General features: G+C 59.7%; 1 protein-coding gene across 1 annotated transcript in view; it reads right to left on the reverse strand.

The window, feature by feature from the left end:
• The window catches only part of KDM4B (lysine demethylase 4B), a 141009-nt gene that overhangs the window by 79846 nt on the left and 45163 nt on the right, over positions 1 to 16000 (reverse strand). The window contains 3 exon segments of the mRNA XM_082379184.1: positions 6802 to 6995; positions 13653 to 13767; positions 14652 to 14827. Coding sequence (XP_082235310.1) covers positions 6802 to 6995; positions 13653 to 13767; positions 14652 to 14827 — 485 coding nt within the window.

A 16000-nucleotide genomic window follows, 5' to 3' on the forward strand; every position in this document is an offset into this window, starting at 1 on the left:
GGACCCACGAGCCGGGAAGACGGGCCTCGGTTGGTCGTGCTGTTTAGGACAACAGCCACCTTCTCTCAGAAGGAGGATCCTTCTGCAGAGACGCGACCACCCCCATCATAAAACCGACGAGCAGCTTCAGGCAAGGCTGCGTGGACTGAGGGCAGACTCCGCCAGGGCTGCAGGGTCCGGTGTCTCCGCAAACAGATTCAAGCAAGCTCGGGGCCTTGGACAGCACGACCCTGCCTTATCTGTTGTCTTTTAATAAACAGGGGTCCTAACACCTCTCTGCTCTCTGGCAGTCTGCTCTCAGGAGGAGCTCTCTACTCAAAAACATTCTTTTTGTTGCTGGGTTTCTGGTCACCACAGCCCAGGAGGCAGGGCAGAGGAAGGAGGAGCCGGCTGGTTTCCCCAGTGTGTTTACAACGTACACACCGAGCCTCCCCGCATCGTCGCGGTGGGTCTCTTCCCCGGCCCCCCAGGTGCTGCGGCCACGTGGAGCTGCTGAGAGAAGCTGCTTGGCTGAGCTGCGGCGCCTCTCTCCCCAGAGACCCAGGAGGAAAGGAGGCAGTGCCTCTATCTCACTCTGGCATCCTGTACGGGGACGGGGCGCAGTGCTGGGAAGCTAAGTTACCAAAGCCAATCTGTGCAGCCGTCACACTCCTACCAATCTCCACTCCAGATGGTGCCCAGCCAGCCCTCCCACCACCGTGGGGCAAGGCGGGGCCGCGCCTGAGTCAGGGAATGGCCCCTGCTCCCTCCCTGCCGTGCCAGGCTCTCAGAAGCCACGAGGTCACCCAGGGACCTCCTCCGGGAGTCATCAGCGCTCTCCACCACGGGACTTCGGAGCTGCTGCTTGCGGTCGCTTTGCTCGGCTCCATCAATCACCAGAATTCCCAATTCTGCCACCGGGGACAAAGCAGAGGCCCTGGCGGCCTCCCGGCATTGTGGTCCAGCAGTGCCACCTGTAGCCAGAGCCAGGGAGCCTGCAGCCGGGAGGAGGGCGGGAGGCGCCTGTCCCCTGGGGCTCACTGGGGTGATTAATCAACGCCCACAGGGGGTGCGTCTGGGCAGTGGGCTGAAGCCGCCTGGGGTGGGCCTGCAGGGAGGTCCCGAGGGGCCGGGAGGGCGCCCGTCAAGGGGGAAGGGAGCAGCCCAGCAGCCCCACCCCGCCCCCGAAAGAGCAACAGACCCCTGAATCCTGAGCCCAGCACGTCCAGCCTCTCTCCCAAGCTGCAGCCAGAGAGAGAGCAGGAAACACAGGAGCTGGGCCACATCTGCACACCAGCTCACGTCCCTCCTGTGCCCCACGGCAGGGAGCACATGCCCTCAAACGTGCACGTGCGCACACACACACATACCGACGCCCACGCATGCACACACACTCACAGACGCGCAGGCACACCTCCGGAGTACCAAGTGCAGGCCGAGATGACTGCCTGCTGGGCGTCAAGTTTCCCGGCAGCAAAAGAAAGGCTGCCCGTTCCCTCTCCTGTGAAAGTCCCTGAGTGCAAATGCCCAAGAAAAACTGTAGGTGCCACGGAATCAAAAGGAGAAATTCTCAACGCACCCTGGTGCAGCGCTTAGGCTTCTTAAAGGTCACGGAGGGAGCAAAGCTCTGGGAAAGGCTCCCCGGCCCCTCACCAGCAGCCCCTCCACCGACTGCCCTCAGGGATCCGCCCGTCACACCCCAGGACTGTCCACGAGCCAGGGGGGCTCCATGCCCTTTGTGGGAACACAATCCAAAAGACCCTCTCCCCTGCCCCCGCCTTGGGGCACCTGACACCCAGGCCAACAGAAGCCAGAGGGCGGGAGGGGCTGGGGAAGCCGAGAGAAAACCAACTGCAGGACCTGCCTGAAGGCCAAGGTCACGGCCCAGACAATCCCCGCGGGGAACACTGTCTGTCCCGTCCTGGGGCCCTCTGGTGGCACATCCTCCACCCACCCGCATGTGGGCACACGGCAGGTGCTGCATGTGGATACGGAGCCCTGCGTCTGGGCAACAGCGTGAAACGACCCCAGGTGGATGTGTCACACGCTCGTCTATGGATACAGTTCCTGGTGACATGCTGCCCACAGGGACCCAAAGGGGCCGTACCAGGGGTGGGTATCGAGGGAGGCCCGGCAGACGGAGCAGCCCCAGGACGGCTGACCCAGCACCACCCACGGGCTCCAGGCGGTGCTCTGGATGCTGAGCCCGGTGCCCTGCACCCAGGCCCAGCCCTGCGGGAGGAGGCACCCTGAACCAGGCGGAGCTGCTCTGCCTGCCTCCCCAGGCCCACGACCTCCTGGCCTCAATGGCCAACCGTCCGGGCCGCTGCAAGGCTGGGTCTATTTTAAACCCCCGTCTCTAAAGGGATCTGAAGCCCTCACGTGCTGCGGATATTCTTAGCCTCGCTGCCAGAGAGCGCCGCACAATGCCGGCCTTTCGGAGCAAATTCCATGCTTTTATCGACACCAGGCTGTGCGCGTCACTCTGACACACAAATCACACCACCAAAGTAGCAACAGACCCAGAAAGGCTCCAAAAGACGCCGTAAACCTAAGTCGACACTTTCAAAAAACAAAGTGCTACTGAAATAACCCGGAACGGTTGCGATCAAGCTACTGCAGACGCAAGAGCACGGTGTGATTTGGGAGACAGACGTGGGAACAGATCTGCAGGAGAACCCCGCCCCCCAGGGCCCAGGGGAAGGCAGGGAGCAGGGGCACCACCCTCCCGGAGATCCTGAGTGGCTCCCTGAACCCCCAGCCCAGGGACAAGAGGACACCTCACCAGCCCCCGCACCCCACCCCTGCAGAGGTCCACGTTGACCCAAGAGGGAGTGCGGCCTCCACACGACGTAAACCTCCGTGCACAGGGGCTCCCAGGGGGCTATGGGGTCGCTGTGCTCCAGAACCCAGGTCTTCTGACAGCGTCCATCCCCACCCCGTGCCAGGCCACTGCTGGGGATGGGGACATTGGGTGAGGGGGAGGGACACCGAGGGCCCTGCCCTCATGGGGTCCGAGTCTGGCAGGGAAAGACTGACACCAACTTCAGACACGGCCAGCATGTGGTCACTCTGAAGGACGAGCATGAGGTGTCCTGCCAACATCTGGGGTCCCCACCCCAGTCCCAGGGAGCGAGCATGAAGGGCTCCAGCATGGTGGCTCAGCTGAGCTGGCCGGGCACCGGGGGTGGGACAACAGGGCAGGTGGCGCAGAGCTCGTGCGGCCACACTCGGGCAGCGTGAGGGACCCCCACGTGCAATCCCACCCCTTCAGGACCAGGAACCGAGATCCAGGTCAAGTGCCTTCCGGAATGTTCTTCCCGTAAGGAAACACCACTGTGGTCAACGTGACCCCTCTGGCTGCTTCCCCAGCACTCTCAGGAATCGGGCTGTGGGGTAGGGGGAAGCGGGCAGTGGGTGGACAGCAGGGGCCACCCGAGCAAACCAGGGGTGCAGCTCAGGGGGCAGGGGTGCTGGGGGCTGTCCTGGGGGACAGGCAAGCGAGGGGAGCAAGCTGTCGGCCCTGTCACCCGGGGGCCGCTGGCCCTCATGCTCCCAGCATCCTCTCTCTGGGGGACATTCCTCAAACCCAGTCCCACTGTCTTCCATCCACCCTCGATCCCAGCCGCTTCTCAGAGGCCCCCAGCCGCTCACTCCTCCCTGCCCCCCCAGGCCACATGTCCCCAGAGAACACACTAGGGCCCCAGTCTCCTGAGGCCTTCCCATCCCCAGGCAGGCCTGCGTCTGAAAGCTCAACCTTCCTTGCCCAGCAAGTGCGGGGACCCAGCAGCGGCTGCTTGCTTACTTTTTTTTTTTTTTTTTTTTTTAAAGGAAGAAGTGGGTTTTCTCCCCTTCGGACCCCTCTGGCTGGGAGACCCTGACCAAACCCAGGGCTAAGAGTTCCCACCGCCCAAGGGCAGAGGCTCCCTCTCCTCCTGCTGCTGTCTCCAGGGGGCCTTCGGAATATCACTGCCACTGCCGGTCTGAGGAGTCTATAAAAGGATGAAAGAACCTGGGAAATTTCCAGCAGCGCACAGAGCCAAGCCAGAGGGAAGGGCGGGAGCGCCATCTAGCGGCCCGCGGGGGAGCCGCGCTGGGACAGGACTGGAACACGGCCACTCAGAGACCCGGGCAGATGTCCCTCCCGCCACCACCCCACCCCATGAGACACGGCCCAGGCCAGTGAGCTGGGCCCAGCAGAGCGTGTGCGTGCGCACACACACACACAGGTACCTGACAAATACACACACACACACACACACAGATATCTGACACTCGTCGCACATTGGTACCTGATCCACACATATACATAGACTTATATACACAATACAGACACAGAGATACCTGACAAACATACCCACACAGATACATCATACACACAACACACACACAGATACTTAACAAACACACACATAGGTACCTGAGACACATATACACACACTTACTCAACACACACATACATACACTCATATGCCTACTCACACACTCGTATACACTCACTCATTTGTATACACACACATACACACAAACACAAATATACACACAAACACACACACATACTCACATATACGCAGAAACATACATTCACACACCCCCTCGGACACACACACACACACACACACTCACACACACCCCCTCGGACACACACACACACACACACACACACACACGCACACACTCACACGCACGCATGCAGCCCCAGCCTGCAGATCTATCTGCACGGGGAGCCCGAAGGCCGCTCATCTGCACTCAGCCCGCCAGGCGCACGGGGAGGACGCCGCCGTGCGGAGCGGTGGGCAGAGCCCCCAGGGAAGGGGCAGGTCCGCTGCACCCCACAGGTGCGGGCCTGGCGCAGCGCAAGGGCCCCTCCCGCCAGGCCTGGACTGGGGCCTCCACGCATCCCGGCCCAGCCTTGCCGTGGGGAGTCGGGGGGCACGGGGCGGCCACGCAGTCACTGGGGCCTCCTGGGCAGCTCGGGGACGGCACCCTGACCAGGAAATCCCTCCGCTCGGTGCGCAGGACCACACTGCAGGTGTGAGGCTCAGGCCTTTGTTCAACCACCATCACCAAATACATCAATCTCTCTCCAAATCTTTCCCAAAAGGAAAATTCCTCCCCACCCAGAGGTTCCAATGATCAAGGGCTCATGTAAAGTCACAGAAGGCCACAAAAGGAGAGGAGTGGATTGATAACAGGAAGCCCGTGGAATTGTTAACAGGATCCCAGCAAACACACAAAGTAGCACCACACGAAGGCCACAGGGCCTGTGGCCAGCAGAATAATGGCCCCAAAGATGGCCACGGCCTAATCCCGACACCTATGGACATATCACCTCACGTGGCAAAGGGGACTTTGCAGGAGCGATTAAGTTAAGGTCCCTGAAACAGGGATGACCCTGGATTCCCCGGGGGGCCCAGTGTCATCACAGGGTCCTTATAAGAGGGAGGCGGGAGGGTCAGAGGCAGAGAGAGACGGGAGATGCTGCGCTGCTGGCCGTGAGGATGGAAGACGGGGCCGCGAGCCAGGGATGCGGCGCCTCTAGAAGCTGGAAAAGGCGGGAACCGATGCTCCCCTGGAGCCTCTGGAAGGATCAGCCCTGCCCACACCTGGATTTAGCCCCGCGAGGCAGAGTCAGCCTCCTGGCTCCAGAACTGTCAGAGAACAAATGTGAGCTGAGTTAAAGCCACCAGATCTGCAGTCCTTTGTTACAGCAGCCCTGGGAAACTCACACGTGTCCCCAGCCTTCCCTGCCCGTCTGAGTGGGAACCGCTGCCAGACAGCGGGGCAGGGGCTTCACTCGGTCCACGGCAGAGGCGAGGAGAGGGTGGTCACAGGGCCGATGGCCGACAGGGAGACCTGGTTTCCCACCCAGGTCCGCTGCTCAGAGGGCCTGCTCCCGCCCCTCAGCAAAGGGCCCCAGAATGTCCCTGTTGACTTAAGCGGGTAGGGGGCCCTCCCCCAGGTCGGCAGGCACAGGCTCAGCCACGTGGGGCTCAGCTCTCTGTTGGGACAAGGTAGGGGTGCCTTGGCCAGGGTCCGCCTGGGTCCCTGCTGGGTGCCCCCCCAATACAAAGGTGAGGGGTTCACTGGCTGAGCTCCTGAGCGCCTCTCTCTGCCCCCCAGCTCCTGCTCCCCTCCTGCTCCCCTCTGAGCCGCGATGATTATTGTGACAACAGAACCTTCTAACAGCTGGGGAGAGGCAGGGCGATGTGAAGCCCCCAGCTCAGAAGTCTCTGCTGGAAACACAGCGAACAAAGACGGCCTCCTGCCGGCCCCCTGGCAAAAGCTGCGTGTCAGGGGAGTGCTCAGCTGGGAGATTCCAGAACATGACCGCATTGGCGATCTGACCCAGCCTGGGGGGCCCGTTGCTCACAGAGTGCCCTGCAGGGCCCAGCAGGCCCGCCCCCACCCTGCAAACAGCTAACCCCACCCCCCAATCTGGAGGCCAAGAGGGAGGCGAGGGGAGGCTCAGGCACAAGGCCGCCCGCTCCCCAGGCCTGCGGCCCCAAAGCCCCCAGCACAGCGCGGCCCTGGGAGGCGCTACCGGAAGCCTGGCAGCCGCCATGTTCAGTGTAAGGTGCTCTGAGCGCAAACTGCAAGCTCCGGGGATCTGGAAGCACGTTTCTGGGGGGCGTGCGTGCCCTCATCTAGAGGGGGCTGGGCTGGCGGAGCCCCCACCCCGACCTCTGCCTGCCCCGCCCAACAGCCCCAGGTGCAGCCCCAGGAGCCACGTGCAAGGCCTCCCCCCCCCCCCGCACCCCCGCCCATCAGGCAGCCCCGCCTCCCTCAGCAGCAGCCGGCGGGGCTGCGGCCGCCCCTCACCAGGACTTGGGCTCCCCGAAGTGCAGGTAGTTGATGCTGTACAGGTCCATGTCCTCCGTGTGCCAGGCGAAGGTGGTCTTCCACATGCCAAAGTACAGGTAGGGGGTGTTGACGCCCTCGATGATGGTGCCGCACTCGCGCTCCACCATGTCCAGGATGGTCCGCAGGTTCCCGATGTTCCACTGGGCCACGTCCTGCACGGTGGCGAGCACACGGTCAGCCTGCCGGCCAGCCCGGGCACCCAGCCTCTCCCACTGTCACTTGCCCCCAGACGCCAGCAGTGAGACACCTGCGTCATTCCCTCCGAGCCCGGGCCGCGGTGGGACCCCTGCCCAGGGCCCAAACAGCATTCTGCCCCACACCTGCCTGCTTCCGAGCCTCGCCCACCCCAGGGTCCAAAACCCACCCTGGGCTGCGCACACCCCACAGACACAGGCCCCCTGCCCCGGGCCAGGCGGTCAGGCGAGGCTTCGCCTGGATCCCACGTTGAGCTGTGCGTGAATCATGGGTGGGGAAGGCCACGCTGCGGCCATGGCTGGTGGTGAATAATTCACGTGCCTTGAAGTCAGTGACACAGAAAGAGGAAGAACGGGAGCGGGGCTCCCAGCGACGTGCCAGACAGGCCTCCCCGCACCTTCCCACAGAGGAGACGGGGACGGCACTCAGAGCCAGGCAAACGAGGGAGGGATCCCCACCCACCAGCCTCATCTATTCCTAACGCCACAAGCAAACAAACCCCGTCTTGTCGTGAGAGCTCGTAAAACATGCTTTCGTTGACGTCCAGTCCCCGGGGAAGCCGCGGGGCTGCTGAGATGCCGAGTGCACGGCAGCGTTCCTTCACGCCCCAGATCCACCAGTGCCACCCACCGCGTCCACGCTTTAGGCCCGACTTGGCAGGTCGGTCTTTGCAAGACGACCTGTGGCCAGAGCCCAGGACACGGAGGAGGGCCGCGATCAGACCCCCACCGCAAGCCAGGGTCGCCTCAAGTGGAAGATGCCCAAGACTGGGGGCACCAGCAACCAGTCGTCTCCCCAAAGCCCTGTCCATTTGCCACCCACCCTCATCCAGCCCACCTGGACAGGGGACCCGGGGTCTAGACTAAGCTGGGCGATAACTCATCATGGGCCAAGTCATTCTCTGCTCTGGGCCTCAGTTTCCCCTCAGTACAAGGAGACTGTTGTACTAGGTCAGGCACGGCAAACACACGGCGCCAAAGCCCCAAATCCTCTTCCAGAACCCAGGGCAGGCTCACCCACTGAGCTCTGCCTCGGCCCCGCTGAGCCTGCACTGGGCCTCGGAGCCCTTCGCGGGGCCATCACTACAACCGTCGGCAGCATGTGAGAGCAAACCCAGAGGTTCTCAAGGGACGAGCCTCCAATTCTTGAATTTTTATTTAAAAACAAAATTTTGGGTCCTCAAGAGAATGAGAATATAAGCCACAGACTTGGAGAAAATATTTGTAAAACATAAACAACTGTTATCCAAAATATACAAAGAACGCTTAAAACTCAACAATGAGAAAGCAAACAATCCACATAAAAACTGGGCCAAAGACCTGAACCGACACTTCACCCAGGACGATACACTGACGGCAAATCAGCACATGAAAAGGTGCCCCACATCATCAGGGAAATGCATATCGAAACCACAGTGAGGTACCACCACACACAGATAAGAACGGACAAAATCCAGAACGCTGACAACACCAGATGCTGGCGAGGATGTGGAGTAACAGGAACCATCATTCACTGCTGGTGGGAATGCAAAGTGGTCCAGCCACTCCGGAAGGCAGGTTACAAAACTAAACATAGTCTTACCATACGCTGCAGCAATTACGCTCCTTGGTATTTACCCAAAGGAGTCAAACGAAAACTTACGTCCACACAAAAATCTGCAACGGCTGTTTACAGCAGCCTTATTTGTAATTGCCCAATCTTGGAAGCAACCAAGATGTCCTTCAGTAGGTGAATGGATAGACAAACCATGATATATCCAGACAATGGAATGTTATTCAGATCTAAAAAGACATGAGCTGTCAAGCCATGACAAGACACGGAGGACCCGTAAATACTGGGTTGGCCAAAAAGTTCGTTCGGGTTTTTCCATAAGATGTTACATATGACTAAGTGGAAAAAGCCAATCTGAAAAGATTATATACTGCATGATTCCAATTATAGGACATTCTGGAAAAAGGCAAAACTATGGAGACAGTAAAAAGATCAGTGGCTGCCAGGGCTTGGGGGAAGTGGAGTGATGAACAGCCAGAGCACAGAGGCTGTTTTTAGGGCAACGACACTATTCTGTATGACACCATAATGGTGGATACTTGCCGTTATACATGTGTCCAAAGCCGTAGAATGTATGACACCAAGAGTGAAACTGAATGTCAACTACGGACCCTGGGATCAGAGTCCCAGACAAGGGACTCAATGTAACAAACACACGGACAAGGCGTCAATGTAGCAAACGCACGGCTCTGGTGGGGAACGCTGACAGAGCGCGAGGCTGAGGGCGTAGGGGAGCAGAGCGCGTGTGGGAGCTCTCTGTACCCTCCTCTCGATTGCGCCGTGAATCTGAAACTGCCCTAAAAAAAGATACCTATTTAAAACAATAACAACAATTATTATTATTACTATTATTATTCAGGATCCCACCTAGCACCAAGACTACACAGCGGGGGAAAGAATAGTCTTTTCAATAAATAGTGTTGGAACAACTGGTTGTCCACATGCAAAAGAATGAATTTGGACTCCCTCTTCATACCATATATAAAAACTAACTCAAAATGGATCACAGACCTGAATGTAAGAGCCAAAATTATAAAATTCTTCGAAGAAAACATGGGGGCAAATCTTCACGACCTCGGAATTGGCAAAGGATTCTTAAATAAGACACCCAAAGCACAAGAAATAAAAAAAAATAATAACAGAAAAATTGGACTTTATTAAAATAAAAACTGCCGCGCTTCAAAGAACCCAGCCAAGAAGGTAAAAAGACAACCCACAGAACGGGAGAAAATACTCACAAATCATTTATCAAGTGAGGGACTTGCATCCTGAATGCATGAAGAATTCTTACAACTCAATAATGAGAAGACAAATAACCCAATTAAATATGGGCAAAAGATCTGAATAGACATTTCTCCAAAGAAGATATACAAATGGTCAATCAGCACATAAAAAGACCCTCGACATCATTACCACCAGGAAATGCAAATCAAAGCTACAATGAGATACTACTTCACACCCGCCAGGATGGCTAAAATAAAAAATACAGAAGATAACAAGCGTGGGTGAGGATATGGAGAAATCAGAACCCTCATGCTCACCTGGTGGAAATGGGAAATGGGCAGCTGCTTTGGAAAAAAGTCTGGCAGGTCCTCAAAAAGTTAAACATGGAGTTACCATGTGACCTGCAATTCACCCCTGGGTAGCTGCCCAAGAGAAATGAAAACACATGTCCACACACAGACTTGTATGCGAATATTCAGAGCAACATGATTCCTAATAGCTAAAAAGTGGAAACAATCCAAATGTCCATCAACTGGTGAATGGATAAAGAATATATGGTCCATCCATACAGTGGAATATTATTTGGCCATGAAAAGGAGAGAAGCACTGATACCTGCTACAACGTGGATGGACCCTGAGGACACGATGCTCAGTAAGAAAGCCAGACACAGAAGGACACACAGTGTGTGATTCCATTGATGGGAAACGTCCAGAACAGGCAGATCCACAGAGACAGTCGTGGGTTCGTCATTGTCAGGGACTGAGGAGGGGGATGGGAGTGACTGCTAATGGGGATGGGGCTTCTTTTGGGGATGATAAGAATGTCCTAAAATTGACTGTGGTGATGGCTGCACAACTCTGTGAATATACAAAAAAACACTGAATTACATGTTTTAAATGGGCAAATTGTGTGGTATGTGAATTATATCTCAATAATGCTTAAAAAAAAAAAACAAACAGTAAGTCTGATAATCAACAAATAAATAAACCAATCCAACTAGCACTAACTTTCCAAAACTCTACATGGAAAAGGACAGGTCATTTGACAATCAGGCGTCTGACTTCACACCCACCTGTACACGAGCACATGAACTTCAGTTATTCCATCCCATTAGGCTGCTGGGGTCAAATTCCCTTCCAAGAAGTCACAATCCATAAACCGAGCAGCAGAGCCGCAAGCTGGGATTGGGCTGGTGGGAGGAGCTGGGCAACACCAACCCCCAGGCACCAAGGTCCACACTGTGGCCAAGTCGACAGCTGGCCGAGGTCACAGGACATAGCCAGCTGGGGCCACCAGTCAGACAGCCTAGATTCTAACACCTGCTTGGGACTGGACACAGAGAGTGGGACTCGGCAAGGTTCCCAGCCACGGAGCCTTGACGTCCCCACTTGGAGTTGGGGGGAAATCGCCCGGTTGTTCTAAGGACTAAATGTGGTGTTTAAAGAACAGAGGTGCGGGACTTCCCTGGTGGCGCAGGGGTTAAGAATCCGCCTGAAAATGCAGGGGACACGGGTTCGAGCCCTGGTCCGGGAAGATCCCACAAGCCTCGGGGCAACTAAGCCAGTGCACCACAACTACTGAGTCTGTGCTCCAGAGCCCGCGAGCCGCAACTACTGAGCCCGCACGCTGCCAACTGCTGAAGGCTGCGCACCTAGAGCCCGTGCTCCGCAACAAGAGAAGCCCTACAATGAGAAGCCTGCGCACCACAACGAAGAGTAGCCCCCGCTCGCCACAACTAGAGAAAGCCTGCGCGCAGCAACGAAGACCCAACGCAGCCAAAAATAAATAAATAAAATAAAATTAAAAAAAAAAAAAAGAACAGAGGTACCTTCCTGCCCGGGACCGCCCCAGGCCCTGCCTGCAGAGGCCCAGGGGAAACAGCCCTCCTTGTGTTCAGAGACCAGACGTGGCCCCGGGGACACCCACCGCGGTCCTCCTGCCCGAGCAGCTTCCAGGAGGAGCCGCGAACACAATGAAACCGGAGAGGGGTGGAGGCCCAGCACAGATCCTGGGCTGCCAGGGAGGGTGGTCCAGGCCTCGGCGGTCTGGCGTGGGAAATGGGGGCCCTGGAGGTTGGGCCCCTCTCCCCGGGCCTGGAGGCCCTCGAAGAAAGCAGAGAAGCAGGGGGAGCAGTAGACAGGCCCCAACGGGCCCCAGGAAGCCCTGGGGCCACAGCCCCGCCAGGCCCCCGTCAATCCGACCCAGGAACTTCTGCACTGGCCCAAGGGCGACCTGGCCCACGGTGCTAAAACACACCTGTGTAACCACAAAACCCGCCACGAACAAGGTGACCAATCCTGGCATTCAGAGGTGCGCGGCCCGGAGATGGGCGAGGTGCGCTCGGGTGCGGGTGCCGGCGGAAGTCGATGGTTAGGGGCCTGGGATGCAGCACGTGCGACAGGGCCTCTGGGGCCGCGTCCTCCGAGCAGGTGCAGCCCTGCTCCCAGGGGCTGCGTGCTCGCTGGGAGAAGGCCTGGCCTCGCAGGTCATCTGACCCTTTGGGATCAAGGCCAAGAGTGTGAGCTCAGGGTCCGGGACACGCCCACTGAAGGACTGCCATGCGCCCGCCGGACCCCATGGTATTGATGGGGAAACCGAGGCCCAGGAAGGAGGAAGCAGGACAGGGGCAAACTCGGTCTGGACCCCCGGGGCGAGGGCGTCTGCCTGTGGTTCTGGAGGCAGTGGGTGAGCTCACTTCGAGCTTGACCTGCATCTTCCAGGTAACAAACTAACGCCCTCGGCACCACAAAGCAGACCCACTAGTGGAAGGTCCGGGCCCAGGTCGGCTGGGCTCCGTGAAGCCGGCAAAGTGAAACACTGGCAGCGATTCGTGCTGGGACCTGAGCGGCAGTCGTGTGTTTCCCACGCCTTTTGGGAATCACAAGCCGCCTGTTCTAACAGGCTCCTCCCCTGGGCGCCAAGGAGGGTCCCAGCCCTTCCCAGGAGGGGACTTCATTCCCGCCCCCACCTCCCCACTACCCAGGAGCAGGTGGCAGCTGTCCTCAGGGGAGAAGGGCTGAGTGGACAAGAGTCTTCCCCCGAGATGACCTTCAGAGGAACGACCGGGGGGAAGGGAGCATGCAGGGAGGCAGAGGGGGCCCCGGGGAGTGGAGAGGGCCAGATCCTAGCCCAGGGTACCCCGTGCGGAACACACCCAGGAGAGAGTCAGGCTTCGGAGCTTTGAAATTAACCCCGGTAGGTTCATCCCAGGGTTATCCGAGGTCCCATATTTATAAATTGTCCCCCCCCCCCCAAAACACGATCCCACTCAAACCTCCCTCTGCTTGACACCAGCACCCTCGGGGGCCTCGGCATCAAGCCTCGACCAGGGCCTGTCTCGCCCTTGGACAGGCCGCGGGCAGCAGAGGCCCAAAGGCCAAGGAGCAGGGCCCTCCCAGCCCAGCGCAGGCACTGGACGTGAGTGGACCCAGGGGTGGCCCGGACAGCTGAGAACTCGGGCTCCCAGGTTTGCAGGAAGATGGAGTGATAGAAACTTGAAAAGAAGAGCACTCCAACAACCGAGAATTTACAGAAGCCCCTGGGAGAAGGGACGGAATGCTCGATGTCATCTTTTTAGAACCGCGTTGTGGCCGGGCCGCTAGGTCAGCGGCCGAGCGTGGGATCAGGCCAGGGGCAGCACTGTGACCTGGCAGGGAAGATTCTGCAAACCTCTGGCTTCTTCCTTTCATCCTAAGCTGGCACGTGCCTGCGACCAGAGCCCAAACAGAAGGCCCCGTGGCGCTCTCCGTGTCATCCCAGCCTCCGTGGTGCAAGGTGGAGCCCACTCGCCCCCCTCCACCTCCACATCCGCCGGGACGCCTGGGGCCTCAGTACTTACGTCATCGTACAAGGAGCCACTGATGTCAGCCCCATAGATGGGCGACACGAAGGTGAGGTTCTTCCAGTACTTGCGCTCCAGGTCATCGAAGTCCTGGTGCCGGGGGGTGCAGTACCTGGGGACAAACCGAGCGTGTGGGGCTCAGGGCACCTGCCGGACACACCGAGGGAGGGGCTCTGCTCAGACGCCCGCCCTCCCGGCGAGGGCGCGGCCCCGGAGCCCACGGATGAGCTGTGGTGACTGCCAGGCGGTGAGGTGGATGGACGGCGGGGGGGGGGGGCAGCCCTGCCTGGAACGGGGCCCGGGGCCCCCAGGTCAGACCACACGCCAGGGCCGCGGGAGCCGGAGGAGGGACCTGGGTTTTGACGGTTCTTGTCCTCCTACCGCCCTGCAGACACCGACAGGCACCGTGGTGGCCAGGGACAGCGCATGAGGGGACAGACAACGCCTGCCCTCACAGGACGCTTGTTTGAGAGCAAAGAGACTGCCAGAGACGCACAGACGATTTCAGCGACTGACGGGGGCTGGGAGCTACGCAGGAAAGGGGGAGTGAACAGCGGTGCTGTGTGCCAGGGAGCGTGCCCGCGTGCCATGAGTGCCCACGACGCGCCCGTGAGCTCCCGGGAGTGTGTGTGCATGCCCGAGTGTGCCATGGCAAACCAGGCACCTGGGGAGACGTGCCAGGGAGCCCCCCTCTGGGGAGCTGCTGTCAGAGCCGAGACGTCCTGGGGGAGGGGGGTGGCACTCCGGGGACAGGGGACACGGGCAGGCCCTGAAGGGCCGGCCCCGCAGCCAGTGCTGAGGGCAGCGTGAGGTGGACGGCGCGGTCCTGGGTCGGGTGAGGGTCTGGATTTCGCCCCTAAGAACCGGCGGACTGTGAACCGGGGGTGCTGAGGCCCACCCAGGGCACACAGAGCGGGCTTTGTGGGGGCTGCGTGCGCCCCGCCCTCCACACCCCGAGCTGGGGTTTCACCCGCCACGCCGCCCAGGCCCGCGTACTTCTCGCTATTGGCCAGGCGCCGGTACTCCCCAACCGTCATGGCCTTCTTCTGGATGTTATACTGCGTGAAGAGGCCCGACTGGCCCGTCACCACCTGCTGGATGGGCGCCGGGATGACCACGTCGTCAATGTCATCGTACGTCTGCCGCGGCTTCCACTCCTTCGGGGGGATGATCTGCGAGACGGAGCGGGAGGGTGGTCAGCGGCGCCTCCCCTGGGCTCGGCCACTCGGGACCGGGTGCGGGGCAGGGAGAGCCTGGGGGCACCCAGCACCCCCTGTCCATGTCACTGAGCTCCCAGGAGACCCAGGGCCAGGCCTAACTGGGCACCACCCGGCAGGGTTGGGGGCTGTGCCTGCCTCTGCACGGGGTCAGGGCCTGGAGAGGTGGGAGCGGCCCCAGAGGACGTGCGCGGTCACAGAGTGAGCAGACGTGGGCGGGCTGGGCTGTGTGCGCCCCTCGGCCTGGGATGCACTCGCTGTGTCCCGGGGGCTCTGCTACCGCGCCCTCTGGCCACCACGTGCCCATCTCGGGACTCCGCGCAGACGAGGCCCCAGAGCAGAGGCCCCAGGGCCGCAGTGCACACTCATTCCAGCACCCCTGCTCCAGTGACACCTACTGGGGGCGATCGCAGCTCTAGGTGCTGGGGAGACATGGGGACACAAAGGACTCAGGGGAGGGCCTGAGTCCTGACTGGAGGACGCAGGTGATAAATCCCGGCGAGAAAAAGGAAATTGTAGGACAGTAACAAGGGTAAAGCGGGGCTGGGTGAGCCGCCCAGAGGCAGGAGGTGGGGGGTGGGCAGTGGGGGGCTGACAATTCCAAGTGGGAGGAGGCCTGAGGTCACACTGCAGCCCCCGCCCCAGCAGGCGCCACCACGCCCCTCCCCCAGCAGGTGGCAGCACCCCGGCCCACCCGCCCCACCCCAGGAGGGGACACGGAGGGCGCCGCGGATGGGGATGGACCTCCCCCTCCACGTTTCCTCTCCGCCGGTCGGGGGTGACCTCTGCGCAAGCCCCACGGGCCTGGGCGGGTGTCTGCAAGCCCCGAACCTCCTTCCAGGGCGTCCAGTGGGCCACTCACCCAACAGCTCTGGGAAAAGGAACTAAACCAACTCGCTTTTGGTGCATCAGCCACGCACCCTGGGGCAGCCGAACCCTCTCCCGGCTCAGGGCCACCAGGGAAGCACACGGCGCTGAGGCCCGAGTTTGCCGACAGCTCGGGAGCGGCTAAGTCCACTCACCATCCCCAGGATCCCGCTGTCACATGGGTGCAAAGAAATGTTTTGCTTGGCGATCAAAACACTGACTCTCCAGTTGCCTGCTGAAAAGGGTGCTGCCCACCCACGG

The sequence above is a fragment of the Balaenoptera borealis genome, assembly GCF_965194805.1.
Source record: "Balaenoptera borealis genome assembly, chromosome: 2".
Lineage (NCBI taxonomy): Eukaryota > Metazoa > Chordata > Mammalia > Artiodactyla > Balaenopteridae > Balaenoptera > Balaenoptera borealis.